This window comes from Sesamum indicum, linkage group LG3 (assembly GCF_026168435.1).
Source record: "Sesamum indicum cultivar Baizhima isolate 11 linkage group LG3, ASM2616843v1, whole genome shotgun sequence".
Taxonomy (NCBI): Eukaryota; Viridiplantae; Streptophyta; class Magnoliopsida; order Lamiales; family Pedaliaceae; genus Sesamum; species Sesamum indicum.
In genome coordinates this window covers 5685211-5705800 of record NC_142659.1, presented here as the reverse complement: position 1 = coordinate 5705800, position 20590 = coordinate 5685211, and the positions used below count along the sequence as shown (strand labels likewise).

Genomic DNA, 20590 nt, shown 5'->3' with positions numbered 1-20590 from the left:
ATTTTGTGATAAACTTTTGAAATAGTGTAAGGTTTCTGACATGGAAATGATCTTTGATTCTGTGTTTTGACAAATGTTTTATGCTCTCCACGTTTCAACAAAAATCCTTCCTTAAAGAATAAAGAGAAAATTGCATTTTCGATATTACAGTATAGGGGTATCGCAAGTCAGGTACCACTCTTTACAAAATAGTCAATTTTGATATTGTACTTATAGAGACTTGCAATTTTGGTACCTCATTCTTATTGTGGTCCCTAAATTTTTTAAAATTGTCAATTTAGTTCCCGAAACTTTTTTCTTTATTAGAATTATTCCCATTTCTATTCAATCCATCAGGCCCAACATGCTTCGAAATAAAATTAAGCCTTCACAAATTTATACTTTTTTTACCGCATTGCCGTCAACTATTTCAAGTTCTCAATTTTACGGACTTTCTCCAATCATACTACGGCAGTAGATGGTAGGCCGGCCCCTGGCTCCTTCAGCAATAAACAGCGCAATCCTACTTCGTTTCCTACCTTTGGGCATAGAGGTACTTCAAATAGAGACTTAATTAAATTTTGGATGGACAAATTCAACAAAAACATTTTCTTTATTGAAAAACTATAGGTAATATTACATATATATTTTGTTCCTCTGTTAGAGGAGACAACAACTTAGTCTCTCATTAAGATGACTATCCTTGTTCGGGAAAACCCCCATAAAATTGAAAATTTTAAAATTACAAAGCTTTGAAATCTTAAAATCTCATGTTTTGAAGAGTAGGAGAAAATTTTCGATGATTCTCATATGCTTCATTGCTTCCTTATCTATAGGTATTCGCGGACTTCAAATCCGGACTCCAAACTTATTTTTTAATGACGTCACTGCACTCGTCATAGCCTCGTCCTTTCCAACTGTTGGTCATAATAGTTTATTGGCCATGTGATTGCTAGCTGGTCTTCTTGCTTTCAATCGTTAGCCTTTGTCATCTTCTACCGACAGTCTCACTTTTGAATTTTTTCATTCTGCAATTTTTAATTCGCCTTGTACAAATTCTTCCTTTTACCCTTGTCCTGCTTTTATTCAGGTTTCTTTGGGTAACCCGAATCTTTGTCCTGAACAGGGGCTTCTCTTATTTTTCACAGTAAGGCATATGTGGTTTTGCCATTGCCAACATACAACATGTTACATGCTTAATCCTTGTAGCTTCGCTCGCTGGTAGCTTATTTTTCCTGGTCAACATCCTCTTCTTTTAAATAAGATTTCCCCGAACTCAATACTTTTTCCTGTTCATGGAGTTTAACAGGAATGATCCATTCACTTTGTTTGAAGAATGGATACTTGATTTTATCTATCTTAGTTAGACAGACCCATAATCCCCAAGCTTTTCTGGTAGAGAATATCGTCTTCACTAATAGCTGATATCAAGGGAACTTCTTCTGAGGCAGCCTTGATTTTGTCGAAAGCTACCATGTCTGGCCTCTACAGCCTCATGAAAAATGAAATGTTGGATGACACCTTTTTTTGTAGTTTCTGGAGCTGCTGATACAAACTTTATCTCCAGAATATCTCTTCTTTTCAAGTAGGGGTTATTTTGCCTAGCATCATGAACTACCCCACTGATCCACTCCAGAAGTTTTAAGATTTTTGAAAAATTTGGAGATATAGTATAAACTGAGGCTAGTGCCCCAAAATTACACCACTCTCAGATATCCTCTGGTTTGGACTCCTATAACATCCAGACTCGGTTATATTGTTCAGATGTTTCAATGATGGTCTTGCTTGGATTGACGTCTTTGTGAGAAATTAATTTTATTCATATTTGTTGGTAAATCTGCCAAGCAGAAGAAGAAGATATCAATTTGTTAGTATTAGCCTAGAGGTACTTGTCATCTGTTTAAAGTTAATCTCTCCTTCTTTAATCCTAGAGGTGTTGGGTTGACTTCAATCATCAGATGTTTGCACTCTCTGTGACTCGATTGTCATCGTTTCACTAGAGTCTAGTGATGACCTCGTGCAAGGAGTACTTAAATCCGCTGCTACAGGTCTAGAGTCATGTACTCTAATCGCAGGTTTAAAGCCTGCTCTCTCATCTCGCAAGTCATCATCGAGGGTGATACCTTTAAAATTAGTTCTTGTAAATCATTCCATAGCGAGGTTGAAGCCACCATGGTACTTCTTATTGCAATTTGGACAGTGTTAAAATCAGCTCTTTGAACTTGGCGAGCTACTTAAGCTTTCACTAATAGCTGTTCGAACTTTTTACAAAGATCCTCAATGTTCTCCTTGAGATGCTTGAGCCTCAAAATGATGGAGTTTGCATCAAATGCCTCCATCTTTTGTTAGGAAATCTGAACTTACTTTGTAGATTATGTGTTATTTTCTCTGGTTTAGTCCTATTTGGTTAAGGACTCTCCTAATTCCTTCAATCCTAAATTCGTCATATGGGCGGAGATTGGAATCTTAGTGTATGATTCTTTCCATGATTTTGTTTGATATCGTCATTCTTGAAAAAATCCTGACAGAATTTCAAAGGTTTGAAGTCTATCTCCCTTATTGTAGTTATTATGACTCGATTAAAGATTCATTCGAATCAATTTCTATTTCTTCCTCATAGACGCTTTAATCTGAAGGTCCTCAAATTGGTAAATATGTACCAAATCTTCTTAGTAAACTGCATCTAGGATGTCATCTGTGACTTCAAATTTTCTTAAATCACCATGTTTACGCAGGCAGTCCGAAGATATATTACATTTTGCTCCACAAGTCCAGCAGTTGCAGTCCTTGAAACTTTTATTGGCTCGAATATGGGCTCGGCTGAAAGTTACCCTTGTAGGGTTCTTCTTGTGGATCTTGCATCTATTCTTCTAGATCCTTAGGATGAAGCCCTCATTGATCTTGTTCTTTGTCCAGATTTATATGATTTGGCCTTTAATTTGGACCACCATGATCTCTACCTGAAAGAGGTTCTTCTGGAACTCCTATAATAGGAGTCACTACTCTACTTCTTCCTCTTTCATGACTCGCTTGATTCTCCTATAATTGTAGGAAAAATTATTGTTATCACAATAGAGAGGGGTTCATTTGATTTTACCTCTTAGCTTTTTCATATTTTTCTAGATGGATGCTTGATAACACCAATCCTTCAGTTTGTCTTTAACGAAAGACTTCCTCCTTGAATTGAATCTAGCTATCCTTTGGGTACTTTGTATGACTGGATCAACATTTTCCTCCATAAACTGCAGATCTTTGCAAAGAGCATTAGAGCTGCTACTTTTGTTGCTACTCTATTCTAGAAAAATACTTTTGAAACCAATAGATATATCCAATTACTAAGCAAATACTTCTTAGTTCAAGGCCAAAAGAGCTTGTGCATACTCTCTAGCCTTCTCTGCTCTACTTCCTCCGAAATATCCTAGTCGATCTATTATCGTGCTCTTCAAATCTCCGATAAGGATACTGGCTATGATATCTTTTGGGGTATTCTCCCATCCGATCTTCACAAAACCCTCTAAGTTCAACTCCACTAGCTTTATGAAGTTTTCTTTGTCGAGTTCTAAGGTAGTTGGTGCTATCTTTATGGTTGCAACCTATTCATATATTAGCTTCTCGATGTTTCGAAAGTCGATAACATCCAGGTTAAGTACGGCGCCATATAGATATAAGGGTTGGAGCATGGTCTATGCACAAGGTGTTCTTTCAGACGCTCTCCTCGGATTTCTTCCTAGATTTTCTCTAAATCTCGTTCCCACAAATATTACTATAGTGTGGAAATCTGTAGTTTCCCTCATTGGATGATCATGTGGAAGATCATTAGAACCTGTACTTTCCTCCATTGGTGGTAGTGTTGGAGTGATTTTATCGGTTTGAACGTTGACTAAGTGCACAATTCCAAGTTAGGAGTTCAACCAATTCTTGTAGATCTGATATATCTGCCCTCGTTACTTTCCTTATTTTATAAATTTGATGGTTTTATTAATCAGAACATCTCTTATCTTCGGCTTTGGACTATCGTTTTCATTTTCCTTCTGATGTAGAAGAGGTACTAATCCAAGGGTGTCCTTGATCCGTTCTTGTTTGGATTTGAATGTCTAATGGCTCTCCCTTTGGTTTCTGTTCAAATCTGCAACTTCTGCTTTTAGATATACAAGATTCTTGTGTAGATCTGGAATGATCTTAAGGATCTCGTCCATCTTTTGGTTCAAAGTTTCTATTCACGTTCCGTTTCACCTTGATAGTAATCTACCATGGACTTCGATTTCATATATATTTTCACTGCATTTCTTGGTAGCACCTTCTGGATTTGGTGAATTTTCCACCATTCTTCTTATTACTCTTTAGTAAGAGGTTTACGATTCGGCTTTGTGGTCTTCTTTAGAATTCCTAGGACGAAATTCTTTCTCTGCTTTTCCAACTGAAAATACTCCTGGTTGTCGCCCAAACCATCATTCGGTGTTTGAAGGTAATCTTCTCCCTTTTCTAAAATCTCCATAAAGAAATTTCATCTTTGATTTTTCAGATTCTGAAAACATTCTCTGTTGTAACTGGAACTTTTGTTTGATTCCAATCTCTTAAAAGTCTCCTTGGTTAGTTGATAAAATATCTAAAACTAATATTAACAATTATATTTATTCAATAAACCTAGGCTCTGATGTCATTTTCAAACGATGGGACTAGATCTGAAAAATCAAACTTTTGGGGGCTGAAATCATATTTTCAAAAGTTAGGGCATGGTATTAAAAGTGTGAAAGTAGAAACTAAGGTATTATAATTGTAACTTTCTTATATTATGGTATCAAATCTGTTTATTTTGAGAAGTATGGTACCTGAATCGCAAAATGGCTTATATTATGGTACCAATTCTGCATTTATCTCAAGAATAAATTACAAATAAAATTTTTGAATCCATTATAATTATAAATATTTTTTTATTATTTAAAAAATTATAAATATTTCTCTAAAAGTAATGATTACATAACAGATACTCCATTGCGACAACCCAATGTATGGAAGGCTCTAGGGGAATATTCGTAATTTTTTAAATAATAAAATACTACTCATAATTATGTCAAATATTAAAAAAGATAGTTGCAATTTACCAATTTTTAGAAATCAGCCCTTTTTTAAAAATGTCTTTTTTTCTATGGCTACTAATTGTCCAAATTTTGGGTTGATTATTTATGTATGTTGAAAATGAAAATTAGAATTTTAACTTTTTAAAAAAGTCTATAATCCGAAGTTCCTACCATGATTATTCAGGTAATAGGTCTAACTCAAATTTAGATATTTGAATAATATTTAATTGGATGGTCTTTCTATAGTATTTAGCTTAGTTTATAAATTTTTTAAAATATCTTATAATATATTTTAGAGTTTATAAAAGTATTAAATGAATTTGTTAAAAACTATGTTTATAAAATTCAAAAGTAGTATCCTTATAAGTTTCTTCCAATTTGAATAAAATCATTTATTTTTAATTTTTGGTCTTTTTCTAATTTAATCACATCAATACAAAATTGTATATGTAAGATCTTATAAGCTAAATTATCAACATATTTTAAACCTTATATGAACTTATAATAATTTTAAGTAAATTACCATCCAAATTACTCTTTTTATCCAAAATTTTTGTTCTATCTTAATTTTATTCATTACCTGAAATATCTTACCATTTAACTTTACCATAATTCTAATATAACTAAAATTGGGATTAAAAGATTAACTAAATTATTTATAATTACGTTTAAAAAGATAATTAGATCATAACAATCAACAACAACAAAGCCATAATTATCATATGGACTAAGTATTCCAAACTTAGTCTTACTCCTTTTGCCAACATACAGAGGTATATATACACTACTAAAGCTATAAGTTTACAATTACTACGACGATGACAAACGACAGAGACGGCAACATGATGGCAAAAACGACAACGACAAACATAGGTGAAGCAACAAAAGAACTATCCGATGATTGAACAGGAGTACCAAGAAGCTGTCGGAGCAAAATACCTGTAAGGATTGTATTACAAAACTGCAAATAGGTGTACATTATCGAGACAGATTTTGTATGCGGATCAGTTATAAACAAAGAGGGGACGGGACAACTTAATCTAGCGCTACTAAGCCTTATCTCCACAGTCGTGGAGCTCCAAGAGATGTGCATCTGTGAGCGAGCATCATGAAGAAATATCTTTACCGAAGAGTTGGGCTATTCCCACACTAGGGTCGTTTTGCTTAACAATTGACTCGCCAACCAGTACCTGTTGAAGCCAGACGAAAATGTATGAGTTCATAGATGTGCTTCTACGTTTCTAGTTTTCTATTTCAGGATGGTTGCAGAGACATGCATTTTTGGTCTAAATATAGGTAGACGTTTTCAGATATGGAAGTTAGTGTTGGAGGTGTGGATGTAATTTCAGAAACCCCAGAGGATCGCCCTCAAGAGTGGCTGTTATTGTCAGGGGAGATGAATATAAATGCAGAAAAACCTCAGAAGTCGCCCTCTGACATAAGAAATAGTTACAATTTCAGAAGTGTCCGAGGGTCTATCTGTATTTAGTTTAAACTGGGGTGCTTTGACTTTTTGCTGAGATGATGAATAAATGAAAAATGGGATTTCCCGAAAAAAACATTCAGAACCAGAGGCATAAATATATAGATCATTACTGCTTACCGCTTTAACACCAGCTTCTTGCACATATGCAATATCGGCAGGAGTAAAGAGTCCAGACTCCCCAACAACCTGAAGAATTTTTATGAAGAGGGAAATAGTTTGCTGGAGAGTCATTCAATGGGAAAGGGAAAAGAATAGACATAATTAACCAAGTTTTTTTCTAGGGTACTTACGGTAATGCCTTTTTGACGTATCCTCTCCCCACGCTCACCTTCGAGAAGCTTTTTGGTGTTGGCAATATCGACCTTAAATGTTCCTGAAGCAGGTCAGAAGGTGAACTGTCTTAGCAGGTTTAACAATAATTAGAACATATAAAACCGATGTTCGAGTTAATATTTGTTAAATTAAATGGTCAAACTTCTTTCTAATCACCCCCTAAAATCGCAATCCATAAAGACTTCAATGTGCCAAATCACGAGAGTGAAACTATCTAGAAAGCAGAATTTGATACTTTAGAAGATAACAGTACATGCATTTGCCAAAGTGTGCCTTATTCTAGTTTTATCTTTTTTTCACCTCAAATTAATTTCAGTGAGTCATTGGTACATTGCTACTACAAGGCTACTTGTTTCGGGAGTTTGGCATTTACAGTATGTACCCTATCCAACTTGGTCCATTCTTAAGACTACATCAAAATGTCAAACAATTATGAGCAATTGCACAAGGTATGTAACAATGAGTTTAGCACACTGTAAGCTTTGATGATAAAAGTTAAGCATAGGTAAATCAAAGCAAACAGATGCCAGGCAAAGCTATACAGAGTTTCAGAAATAAGCATGAAGTCTACTCCTTGAAGCAAGGAAAATACCTAGGTCCCTATTATTGATGCCAACGAGTTCAATCCCATCAATCTCGAGGACACGGTCCATTTCTCTCTCATCATGTACCTAGAAGGTGGAATACCAAAGAATGGAGAAGAGATTAAGCATTGAGATAAGATTGATACTAAAATCAGAAAATAAAATACCAATCAATGCATACAAAAACATTACATGACATCTCAACAAGTTAATAACAACAACAGCAAGAGTCTAACCTCAACCAGTGCCGTTAACCCCAGCAATTTGCAAATCTTAGTCATGTACTTGATGTCCAGATCAGGTAAAACAGCAGCAATTAATAGAATTGCGTCCGCACCATTTACTCGAGCATAGTAGATTTGCCATGCATCTATTACGAATTCTTTACACAAGAGAGGACACTGAGTTTCAAGTTTGCAGAAGTCAGTAAAAAAATAGGAACAAAAGTATCAAGCTACATATTCAGAACTATTCAGAAAAATCGTGAAAGATAGCGTACCTTTACACCAGACCTCCTTATGGCCTCTAGATTTCCAAAGCCTCCCTTATTTGTCCGCCAGAAAAGGAGAATAAAAAACATTTCAGATAAGCATACTGTGAAAGAATGAGGCAAAGTCGAGAGACGACCAGAAAGTTGGCTCTTACCTGAAAATACTTCTCATCAGTCAGAACACTAAGGCAAGCTGCTCCACCTTTTTCATAAGCTTTAGCAATCTGAACCTGTCATTAAAACCATCCAAAAGACTCATGCCTTGCAACAAATTCAACAGTCTTCTTAGGAACTGGACATAGAGTCAATAATAATGTTTTTCCAGGATGAGGAAAAGAAAGAATTGGAAGCTGGCTATCCCAACAGTCAGGAATCCCAAGGCATGATCTCATGTATCCTTACATTTTTTCGATATCTAATAATCTTCTCTTGTACATTTTCTACGTTCTGGTCAATGTGTAAATGACCATATGATGACAAGCCAATCTCTTGGACTTGGAGAATTGTACAATAGCATGAAAATTTCACATACCTTATTTAACAAAAATTTCAAACTACTTACATGAGTTATTGCTTGGCTCATAATAGCACAAAATTATAGATGTCCAGAAAGGTGAATAACCTTAACACAACTAGATCTTTCCTGGATCCTACAACGAGGAAAATGGCATAAACAATTAAAAGGCAATAGAACAGCAAACTTACAGGATCAAAATCTTCTCTGAGAACCCCTCTACTTGGAGAAGCCTTTTTCACTTCAGCAATTAAACCAGGGAAACCAGTCCGTGAGTTTGCCTCTTTAAGAGCTCCAATAAAATCTCGAACTGGCGGAGCATTATCAAGCAATTTTTTCAACATTCCCAGTGGTTTCTTCTCTTTCATCTACCATCCAAAACCAAAATAGACCACATATCACAACTCATGAATAAGAAAGTACAAGGAAATAAGCTCATTAAGCAAATCAAAGAGTACCTGGGAGACTTCCACGTCCTTATGCCATACAATTTCTTCAAGAATATTGCGTGGGGTGTTGCCTTCATTCTGCAAACGAAATTCAAAGGGACCAACATAGTGAAGAGGTGGTCCAGTTGGTGGCCGCCTCCTAATCTTTATACCTTGACTTGCTGCCACTTCATCCTGGAACATCCCAACTTCCCACTCTTTAACTTTTAGAGCATCCCCCTCAGAAGTTTTAGTTTCAGACACCGTAGCTGACCCATCCTTCAATTCAAACTAAAAGTATATGAAATAAATATTTAGGTTAACTTAATCTATCTAATGTTAGTCAATGTATTTTTTCATAGATTCCACTGCTCTGAACTTGCTCTCATGCTTATAAAGTTTTTGTTGCCCTGATCTTTTCATCTAATAAGCACATCAACGTACTCGGTGACCAAATAAATTTAAGAAGATAGACAATATTTTCTTTATTTTAACTCAATTCAGAAAAACAAAGAACAAGGACATGTTGAAACAATACAAGAACTCATTAGGTTTCACCAACTATAATCTCGCATATTTTCAGCTGTTTCCTGCTTATTAAAAATTATTCATATAACGAATCAAGCAAAGGATTCACCTAGAGAGCCACCGACAAGATTCAAACATTCAAAAACACAAGCTTGCAACTATTAACCACATTCCGCATTAGTGTGAGCCAATTCGTGCCACCACTTAGACGTCATTCACACCCAACCAACACGAACACAACCCAATTTAACAAAATCCCATAAAAAAGATTGCAACTTTCAGCAATCTAAACTCCAAAACACAAAATAAAAATAAAAATCCAGAAAATCCACCAAAAATGAGCACATTCCACATACTATTACAAAAAGTAGCAATTAAACATGTTAAAAACCATATACCAAACGCACGGCACAAACTTACCTGTTGAGATTTAATAGCGGGTAATGACAATTGCTTGAAGGGAGAGTGAATCAGCATGTGGGTCTGCGGCATAAGCCTGAAAAAAGCGGATTTGGGGGGTACGGGATTGAGGGATTGCTGAAAAGAAAATCCCTGTGCTGCAATCTTGGCAGGGGATGATGCTCTTAACGACATCGCATTCATGCATTCCATGAAGATGCAAGTATGTATAGGTCGTATCTATACGTTTGTATATTGCGCAGAGACCTGAGGAGAAATTAAATTGAGTTCAGTCCCCGTTTTTGTATGGGTGGCGAGATGGGGAACACCAGTTGGATTGAGGATTTGGAAAAATTGACTGCTGAGAACAAGGGGTTTTTTCTACAATTCCCTCCTGTTCGAACTATACTCAGGTTCCAGTGTCTGGAAAAGTCGCATTTGGGAAATAGTTTGACTTTTGAGTATGAGAAAGGAAAAACCAAAGAAAGAGGCTAAGAATAAGATCGTCATTGTAAAATAAAAATATATATATCATTTTACGATAAAATATCCCAACATTAGAACAGTTTTTGGAAATTAAAATTGACATTTCTTGAATTTGTATGCCTTTATTTGCCCACTTGATTTGAATCTAATTGACATTCGCTATCACAAATAATGTCATCAGTAACAACATTAATTTCTAGTAAAATAGTGGAATTCTTTATTAAATTTACGTTAACAATGAATTTAGCAAAAAAAAATTAATTTATTTGATAATTAGCTTCGATTCTAGTAATTTTTTTTTTTTGGTTGATAATTTTGCTAGAAAATTAAATAACGATTTAAATATTTGTTAGTAAAATTTTGGGAGAATTTTTTAATTTTTTTTCTGATGCAAAACATTAAAATTCATTTCTAATTATAGCAAATAAATATTTCATTTTTAATATTAATTTTAAAATTACAAAAATTTAAAATTGCCAAATTCATTCCTAATTACCAATAAATTTGCTCTTATTTCTAATTTTCCTAACTATTGACATAATTCTTTGTACTGATATATATGAAATTATAAATTTATAAATAGCATTTGAACACTCTTTTTATCATTCTTTAAACTCGAGAAATTGGAGCATGTTTAATGAGAAATTGATCCTACATTTGGCTAACCAATGATCACATGGTAAATATTATAATGGAAAATACTGATTTATTCCATTTTATTATTGCAAATATTATTTCTTCCCACAATTAGGAAGATATGCTGATCAGATCCCATTCAAAACCTACCAAAAGTAAATTAATCTCCCACATTCTTTGCTTCCAAATCCTTAAAAATCCTTAATCTCAAACCAAAAATTCAAAATAATACAGACATACATGCATGAATATTTTATTTTATTTTTCATCTGCAATCTGATTTGAATCATACATCAAATCAATCAAATTACGAGTATTATTTGATTTATATCGTCACTTTTCTTAAATTATACCAATCACATCATCTTGTTATTCGAGCTAAAAACACAAACTTATCTTCACATGCATGTCCCCTTTGATTGCTTCACAAGAGATCCCATATGATCACAAGTCAGAACAATCTCATAGATCCTCTATTATCCACTTTTCTTGCTCTTCACATTGTTTGTCATTCCACTCGAAGAAGCAAAGGTACTCTCTCTCCTCCCCCTCTATTTAATAACTTCATATCCCTGTAAATGTATCAAGATTTTAGTTTTCTTGTCAATATTATTGCTACCCCACCCCCCACCCCATCCCACACACAGAAAACACATATATACATGCTTATATATTGAACTTTCTTGTATGTCTACTGCTACTTGTCATCAACAAGACATGCATCGATCGTCGAGTTACTCGTCTGCTCGGTCGTCGGACGAATTCTTGGTGAACTTCTCTGCAGCAGCTGGTTTAAAGGGTTTAGATGGAAATGAGAATTTGATAGCTGCTAATTATAACAACAACAATGAGATGAGTGATATGATGATGATTTGTGATGATGAAGTGTCAAAGAAGGAAATTGCTCCAAAGGCTTCAGCTGGAGAGAAAGCTGTTCATCTCATCCCTCTTGTCTTGATCACTTGTGCTTTGGTTCTTTGGTGGTTCTCATCAAATCCACTTCATCAACACCACTGATTATGTATTTATTTACACATAAATTTATATATATATATATATATATATATTCTCTTTCTTTGTTGTTGATCTAAAATGGATTATTATCAAGATGTTATGAAGTTTTAGCTTTTCCTGCAAATTAATATTCAGTATTACGATATCACATTGATGATTTGATGTGCATTTTAAGTTATAAATGGAAATTTTCTGTTTTACAATTTGAATATGATAGGTAATTATATCTTAATAAGTATGGGTACTTTTAAGATTATCACAGTCGTAGGCCTTTTCTTAATTCTGGATTCAGCCTATACGGGCACAAACACACATGGACAGCATTACAATTTTTCAGGTTTCACTATCTTCACACCGTAGAACATTGCTCAGCACGCAATCAGGTACGCAGATAGAGTCAACTAGAAAGCTTCACTTGATACACAACAAAACTGGCTAACAGGAAGAAGAAATAACACGTATAGTTAAGCTGTAGACACATAGAAAACAGACTCGTCAGGTGTTTTATGTCCAAGAACTATGTGATAAAACAGAAACAAACGCCCATACAGAATGGAAATATCCGTTGCTTATAAGGTACAAAAGTTTCAAAAGAGTTACGATGCATGTAACTTGCCAATGGGTGACTATAATTTGCCGAGGAAACCAGGTAAAGTTCAAGATCTCAGAGACAAAGTACTTAAACATGAGTAAGACAACTCCAAATGCCATAGATTCTAAACTCCATTGTATTAAGAATTAATTGAACGAAAAGGACATTCTTATCTATAATTGTTGTAATAGGATGTTTAAACCATATGTACAAAGAAGCTGGAGACAATCTGGTACTAATACGTTTGATGCTGCATAGGTACAAATGCAAGGGCGGAATTGCAAGCAAAGCTATAGCAGAATTTTACAAAGAGACCGCTCTTTTTAGGAGATTCTGAAGGACCCTTTATGTGTAATCATCTAATAGAGCTTTATCCTCGTCTCGATTGGCATTCGGCAGATTGGGCATGACAACAGGTCTTGTCCACATTCACAGCATGTCTATTAGGAAAAGAGACGAGCAAAATGAATTCAAGGATTTCTGAGCAATATCTTTTCCCTGAAAAATAATTGAGCAGAATGCACAAAAGTTGTACCTGGTGCCCACAGCCAAATGCCATATCCTTTGGTTCCGAAATGCAGATGGGGCAAAGCTGTCCAAGAATGAACATTATGGTTTACGAATTATAGAATGGAAGGTGACAGATATCTTAGAATGTTCTCAATGTTACAGTTATATGTATATATAGTTTATTACATGGTTTTCAGAAGCATGGCTTCTGGGCTCACTGGTACGAGGAGCTGGATCATGTCCGCCAGAAGAAGGTGCACTTGGAGCGAAACTGCGAGAACGGGTAGGCTTTGATGTGGCAGAAGAAGTTGCACCGTAGAGTGGAGGAGGAAGAGGAACCCTGTCGACAGCCTTTCCTCTAGAAGCACTGATCAAACAATTCGATCAAGGTAAGAAAATTGCAATACAGATCCGTTAAAAGAATCAAAATACGCAGTTTTGGATGAAAATTTGTACCCAAGAATATTTAGCTCAAGTGTTGCTTTGTATTGAGAAGGTATCTCCATTAAAGCTGAAAGCGCAAACTCAGCTTCTTTCCTGGAGCGATCCATGTTTTTTGACATAATTTCTGTGAAGTTTACAAACTAGACAAACAGAAACTGATGTGAATTTTTAATATCTGTTGGGAAATGTTATTCAACATTTTTAAACTCTAAATTTTACCACCATGAGAGAGCAAAATGGCACAACTTGCCTGGAAATTGTCGAATGCTCGAGACGGAATATTATCATCAAATTCCCTCATCATATCCCATGGTCCATCTCCAACTCCCACTAATATAATTGACAATGGATACTCACTGTAAATGAGGAATAGAACATTAGAAATAGGGACCCGAATATATATATTGAAGGATTGATATAATTGCAAGCATGTTTTCTGATACTACACCATGGATATTCAATAAAGTACCTTGCCTTGACAATTGCATCCACTGTTCTCTTCTCTTGTGGACTTAACTCACCACGACCAGTGTCAACACTTCTTGTGACCTATACCCAAAATGAAAACTGAATGTAAGCAACAATGCACAGATGGCGGCATCCTTGTGCAAACTGTTGCATAACTAGTAATGCATTGGACACCATATGTGTTTTAGCAACCAAATTCTTGGAAATGGAAGAAAAGAAGAAGCAATCTGAATCCTTTTCAGAGACTAATCTTTCACGTAAACAGCACCACCATCAAATTGATCTCGAGTAACTTAGGCTCATGGTTATTTCAGATAAGCCCAAAATTTCATGTTCTGTTGAGAACAAATTTTGGTCCTCGAAAAGGAAATTACAAAGTTTTCTCTTAGATAATTCAGTACCTGTCCATCAGCTATAATCAGCAAAACATGGTACTGGCCACCACTTTGTTCAACGATAGTAACAGCCATTTCAATTATAGGAGCAAATGATGTTGGGCCTGTAAAGAAAATGACAGAAATCATCAGTAGCCAGCAGCCGATACCAACCAAAAAACATGGAAAATCAAAGGGCAAAACAGGAACCTGCAAGTCGCAATTGAGGAACTAATTCTCTATATCGTGTCAATACTTCTTCAAAACCATCGCAAAATCTCTCATCAGGGAAAAAACTGAAGACTTCTTGGTCATGCGTCGAAGCTGTCATATTAGAATCATAAGATTGACATTCATTTTATTGCTACGGGTTTAGAAAGAAAACCATACTACAAATAAAATACCATCTCCGAATCCAAAACAAGGAATTAAATTATCTTCATCAAATTTGGATAAAGTTCTTCCAATAATTGATATGGCTTGTTCATACGGATTTTGCTCATCTCCAATGTGATGCAAACTTTTCCGGTGAAATGACCTAGCACCTGAAACCATAGAAAGTTTCAAGCACTGCTCTGTAGAATATTATCAAAGCATTTTTTGGGACAAGGGACTGTACCTGTCCACTCATTGCTCTTGGTGAAATCAATACCAACAATTAAATTTGAGGATTCCAGACCAGCACGAGCAAGGGCATCAGTGACCTACAGCAATCATTAATATTTAGGAGAGATTGCTTCAAGGCTCCATTCATAAGGTACATAAAACGACAGGAGAAAACTTATAACAACAAACTTTCACCATCAGAAACCAAACTTGTCAATCAACTATTTTTACCAACAAATACTATATCTGTTACTTACAACAGACCAAACTGCCAGACAGGACAATTAGACTTCTAGATTTTTTTTCGTGCACAAGAAATCTGATGAATTGCAGTTAGCAGGCACCACAAAGGCAGACTGCAAATGTAGGCTTGAAGATAAGTCTTTCAGCTAAGCAAAACGCTGCTCTCTATTATGATTCTAAATTTTGAGTGTTTCGGTAACAGAAGGCAACCACTAGAAGCAGGTTTAGTATTCGTTTAATTAAAGCACACAAAAAATCATCTTGATAAACCCACCAAATAAGGGCTGAGTTACCTCTGAATATCCAGATTTCTTGAATAATTACTGTCTTACTTGATTTACGAATATGCAAGAATAGTTTTACCTGATCCAATGTGTGGTAGTTGTCATCGATTCTCGAGTATTTCCTCTCCAGTTTTCTCTTAGACTCAGGGGGTGGACCACCATAGGTTGGATATTGAGGTGGATAGCTGTGAGTCGGCTGAGAATATGATGACTGAGGATATGCATTTTGGCTCCATGAGTTTGAACTTGATGCATAAGATGAGTAACGACCTGAAATCGACTTTTTCGAATACTTGGCGCCCATGACCTCTTGAACCTAAAACGATTATTTTACATTAAAAGGATACTCTTAAAAATATATGCAGACCAATAAAATATAAGCAAATATTTGATGTTTATCAATAATACGTTCACTTAAGATTATAATTGACAGCACGGCCATTTAATTTACTGCATCTAAAATTACTTCAAATGATAGTCAATGCAACTAAATACTTCATATAGCATAACCAATCAAGGATAATAAAAAAAAAAAAAGATAAATTCTCAAAATATATCCGATCAAAACATTATCTATGATGCTAGCGAGCAATAAGATTGTTCTAAGTACTAATTAATTCTTTTATCCTTTTTATTTTTGGGTTCACTATTGTTCAGGCATAATTCAGGCAAATACAAGCATGAAATATTTGTAGGAAACGAAAGGTTTTGTGTGTGTTCCAAGAAATCTTTAGAACTCTGCTAATCCAAAAGGGATCAATCCAAAAGGCAAAAAAATGGAAAAAGCAAAATTCTTGCCTATTGAATCATATCGAGAAATCTAGTTCTTTTCTTATTACAAGTACTATAATGTACAATTGCCGGAAAATTTCGTTAACACGCAACAACGAAGTAGAATTTCAATTTTATTAAACTGTTCAATTTAACCAGAAAGCACCGAACAGAAACACCATTGTTCCTACATCTGAATCCACTAAAAGTTCTATCTTCCAACACTAACCTAAAAACCAAGACTACTACAAAAGAAATACAATAAAAGAACCCAAAAAAAACCCAACTGTTAAATAAATCAGAATACAAAAAAAAAAAAAGAAACACAGAATTTCAGCAAATACACGACAGGAAAACCCAACCCATTTGGATTAAATACCAAAACAATCCAAAAAACACCACAAACGCTTGTTCCATCCGTTCAATAACATTAGAGATCTCCCTCACCTCGTTAAAACGCTCTCTGCATGTGCAGCATTGGTAGTCACAGAAGATGGAGAAGACACAGACAACTGCTCGGTGTGTGCTCGAGTGTTTTTGAAGGGAGAGGAGAGAGAGGAGAAAGAGAGAGAGAGACGATAGAGTTGAAAGTTGGTGGATTGTGAAAGGTTTTTGTCGTTTGAAGTCACATGTGCAGTTTTACCACTAGTTGGCTAATGCTAAGAAGTTTCTTACTTTCTTGTGACTTTCCGAGTGGTACAAGGTTACAAACATAACAAAAATAAATAAATAAATAAATTATAACAAGTTTTTTTTTTAAATTTATCGCAATTATAAATATTTTTTTATTATTTAAAAAATTATAAATATTTTTTTAAATTAATAATAGTATAACAAATACTCCTGATAATAGGGTGTCATGAGGAAGTATTTGTTAAACAATCGTTAATACTATGAAATGTTTGTAATTTTTCAAACAATGAGAGTAATTAAAATTATAGCAAATTTCAGGAGAGTCGACCATTTTAATTTACCAAAAAAAGTTACAAATATGGATAAGTATTATATAATTCATAGATAAAAATCAAAAGAATTTGTATATCACTAAGACACTTTTATTTTAATTACTAAAAAATGAGTACAATACTAAAAGAAATTGCGTAGATGTAAACTTAAAAAAAATAGTAATTATATAAACCATAGATTTGTAAACTAATTAATCATAAATATTCATATTTCAGATTAAATTCTGATGATTTTTAAATCTTTTTAAAACTTATAAGCCACTCAACTGAAAATATATATGGATACCGAAATTGGAATTGGAATTATTATTTTATAAACTTTAGTATTTATCAAATTTACAAGTTCTATTACTTTATATAAATGTTAATTAAATACAAAATATTTTTCTTTTTACACTCAAAAATTTGCCAAATATATATATATATATATATAGCGGAGCTTTATTTGAAGTCCCAACCATCGTATGGATATGAATTATTAAATAAAATACTTATATTTATGTAAGTATTATGTCGAAAATTCAATATGCAATCGTTTAATATTTTAGAGCGTAAAAAATTATTTATTTGATGCATGTAGGGATGATGTCCATAATGGCTATAAAATGCAAAATTATAATTTTTCAAAAAAAAAATTCAAAACCATATTTGTACTCCCTTTGAGAATTCTCCATTTGTAAATGCATTCATTTCGTTAGGGTATGAGAACATTGACGTCGTTAGATAAACTTTCAAATTTACGTCTAGTTCAGTATTTCGAACAAAAATACCCTAGTAATAGTTTTATATTTGTAAGGGAGTAAATTTAATATATGCATATATATATATAGAAAGGCGTAACTGTAATAAAATTTTCTTCCTGAATTATTCTCAATGGATAAAAAATAGTCATCGGTGAATGAAAAAACAAGCCTGTGAATAATTTATATGAAATATTGAATGGAACATCGCCCAAACAAACCCTAACGAAAGTGGTAGTCGAATGTCTACACCTCCTTTCGGGTGGGGGGGAGATACCACTTCAAAAGAGTTAGAATTTTAATTTTGTGTCAGGACCTATAGATGAGGACGGTCTCAGGTAAACAATTTCTATGAATTGTAGGCCTCTAAAAGGTAACAAATAAGCGTGCAAAGGTTTTTCTCAGGCCGAAACGTAGACTGGCACTCAACTGCAACGACAGAAAGGAGCTTGACTGCAGAAGAATTCTCGTAAAAAGTGCAAATGTAATTTCAACTTTAAAATATTAATAATTTTATATTTTGAAAGGGATATAACTATAATTAAAACTAAATGCAATATATAATTTTAGTAAGATAATGGTAAAAACATCTTACCACCAAATACTTGATTCTGATTCCAGTAGTGGGAGGACCTGTTTTTTCAAAAAGCTCATAGACCCCAAAAGACAAGGGAATAAAGTGATTTGTTCTACTAATATATATATATATATATATATATATATATTAATTGCAGTAGGTCCTTTTCATTTTTGTCGCGGGGGGGGGGGGGGGTGGATGTATCATTTAATCCATTAATAATCATTTTCACTACTATTCTTTCAGTCTTTTTCAAATAAAATTTGATTCAATCTCTCTTTCACCATCTTTATATAATGGGATTTAAATAATTTTGGTGTTGCACATTTGTATTTTCTACAAGTCTATTATCTATACATATATTAATCACTGCAAAATAATTTTTTTTTAAATTTTATTTTGACCATGATGTAATAATAGATCTTTCGCGTGAAAATGTAATTCATAATACGCTATTTTTTCTACTCCTTTCCTTATTTACTTTTTGTGTTTGATAATAATTTGATGTACGTAAAATTTGATCATTTTTACTATTTGAAATGAATCTATAGAAAATATCAAAATATATTTATATAATCGTTTATAAAATACTTGAAAATAAGATATATGTGGCACTGTTACATGCAATAGTGAACTCATATCATTAAGAGAGTCTCGTTTCGTCTTACCCCTTTGAATAATAAAATTAACAAGAATATTTTAAAAGTTCATAATTATGAAATTACAAATTATAATGTACATCCTTTTCAGAAGGAGGGAGAGAAGTTGAAATTACTTTTTTGTAAATTAGTCGAGATTTAACTACTCCCGAATATTATTAATCTGGGTGGGGGAGGTTGCTGGGACCTCGAGGGTAGTTTTGAGTATTTGGACCTCAAAAAATGAATGCACATTAGGCTTGTTGGGAGATTTGCGGTTAAAATCCTGCAATTCTTAAGCTAGCCTGTTAAAATATTCTCTAAATACAATAATGATTCTTGGCTCAAAAATAATTTTGGAGTATTTATAGAGCCAAATATTTGTACTCGTATAAGTGCACATATCGAAATCTTAACCTTCCATGCATTTGATGATCGACGATTATAATTACGAGTCACGGGTCGGGTCGGGTCATATCAAACGCAATCCATACCCGATAAAAAGTAGACAAATTTTTATTCTATTTAAGGTACTATGAAAGATATTTTTATGTTTGAAAAGTTCCACTTGGTAGTCTCCTTGGCCTCAATTATTACATTATTGTATACTTCTCCTTTGCTTTGATTAGTGAAAGTTGTGTTTTATGTGAATCATTATTTATGAAGAGATATTGTGTATAAAGTTCCAACTGGGAATAAAAGTAGTATAGATATAAAGCAGTAACTTGTTGACGTGGGAAGAAATATTAATTATTAGTCTATAATTAGACTTCTTAACGGCTCAACCGACTTAAAATTTGCTCAATACGCATTCATTGTCGGAAAAAATTATTATTTAAATTTAGTTTCGCTTAGATCAAATCAATTATAAAATAATTTTGATACACTTATAAAATATATGATTGGTCATTTTTTTTACCCTATACGTTAATTATATCATAAATATATTATGCTTGTCGTATAATTACTTCAAATTCAATTAAATTCGATCTATACTTATTAATTCGTGTCGATTGATGTATTTATGAGGTATGTATTTAGAAATAATGGGAGCCAAATTTCAATACTAGCTCCATGCGTTTTCCATCACTGTGTACTTCTTTTTTTAGGTCTGCTTGGTATAATTTGGTAGTTTTCTTTTATATATGAACTCCAGAAAAATGTAATTTTAATCATGAAATTTATGAGAGTGTCATTTTTTGTTCTAACAAATTAATTTTTACAATTTAGTTTTGTAATTTTGATATTTTGACAATTTTTATCATCATTTTTCAATCAATTTGATTGAAAAATTATATGTGATTTGCACACGACTCAATTAAATTTACTAATGGGTAAATGATAATTTGAGAGATGAGTGACAAGTGAAAAAAAGGGACTAATAAAGAGATTTTATGAACTTATACTTTACAATGTTTGAACA

At 33.7% G+C, this 20590-nt stretch overlaps 2 protein-coding genes across 3 annotated transcripts; both read right to left on the bottom strand.

Moving 5' to 3' along the window:
- Window positions 1-5931: 5931 nt before the first annotated feature.
- LOC105157306 (indole-3-glycerol phosphate synthase, chloroplastic) lies at window positions 5932-10233 on the bottom strand. Of its 2 annotated transcripts, none has more exons than XM_011073694.3 (10): window positions 9841-10233; window positions 8923-9183; window positions 8656-8832; window positions 8106-8180; window positions 7960-8004; window positions 7697-7861; window positions 7469-7547; window positions 6834-6916; window positions 6661-6729; window positions 5932-6247 (listed from the first exon to the last, which is right to left on the bottom strand). In XM_011073694.3, the coding sequence occupies exons 1-10, from the start codon at window positions 10030-10032 to the stop codon at window positions 6164-6166; spliced, it is 1230 nt and encodes a 409-aa protein (XP_011071996.1). In that variant the 5' UTR covers window positions 10033-10233; the 3' UTR covers window positions 5932-6163. The 2 variants fall into 2 exon arrangements, with proteins under 2 accessions (XP_011071996.1, XP_011071997.1); XM_011073695.3 differs by having other exon boundaries at window positions 8923-9171; window positions 9841-10232.
- Window positions 10234-12660: 2427 nt separating this feature from the next.
- On the bottom strand, window positions 12661-16866 carry LOC105157304 (E3 ubiquitin-protein ligase RGLG2). The gene is made up of 12 exons (XM_011073693.3): window positions 16695-16866; window positions 15556-15792; window positions 14963-15047; window positions 14748-14888; window positions 14554-14667; window positions 14371-14468; window positions 13971-14050; window positions 13752-13857; window positions 13514-13641; window positions 13244-13424; window positions 13083-13139; window positions 12661-12987 (listed from the first exon to the last, which is right to left on the bottom strand). Exons 2-12 carry the CDS (start codon window positions 15778-15780, stop codon window positions 12907-12909), a joined length of 1296 nt encoding a protein of 431 aa, XP_011071995.1. The 5' UTR covers window positions 15781-15792; window positions 16695-16866; the 3' UTR covers window positions 12661-12906.
- Window positions 16867-20590: the final 3724 nt, after the last annotated feature.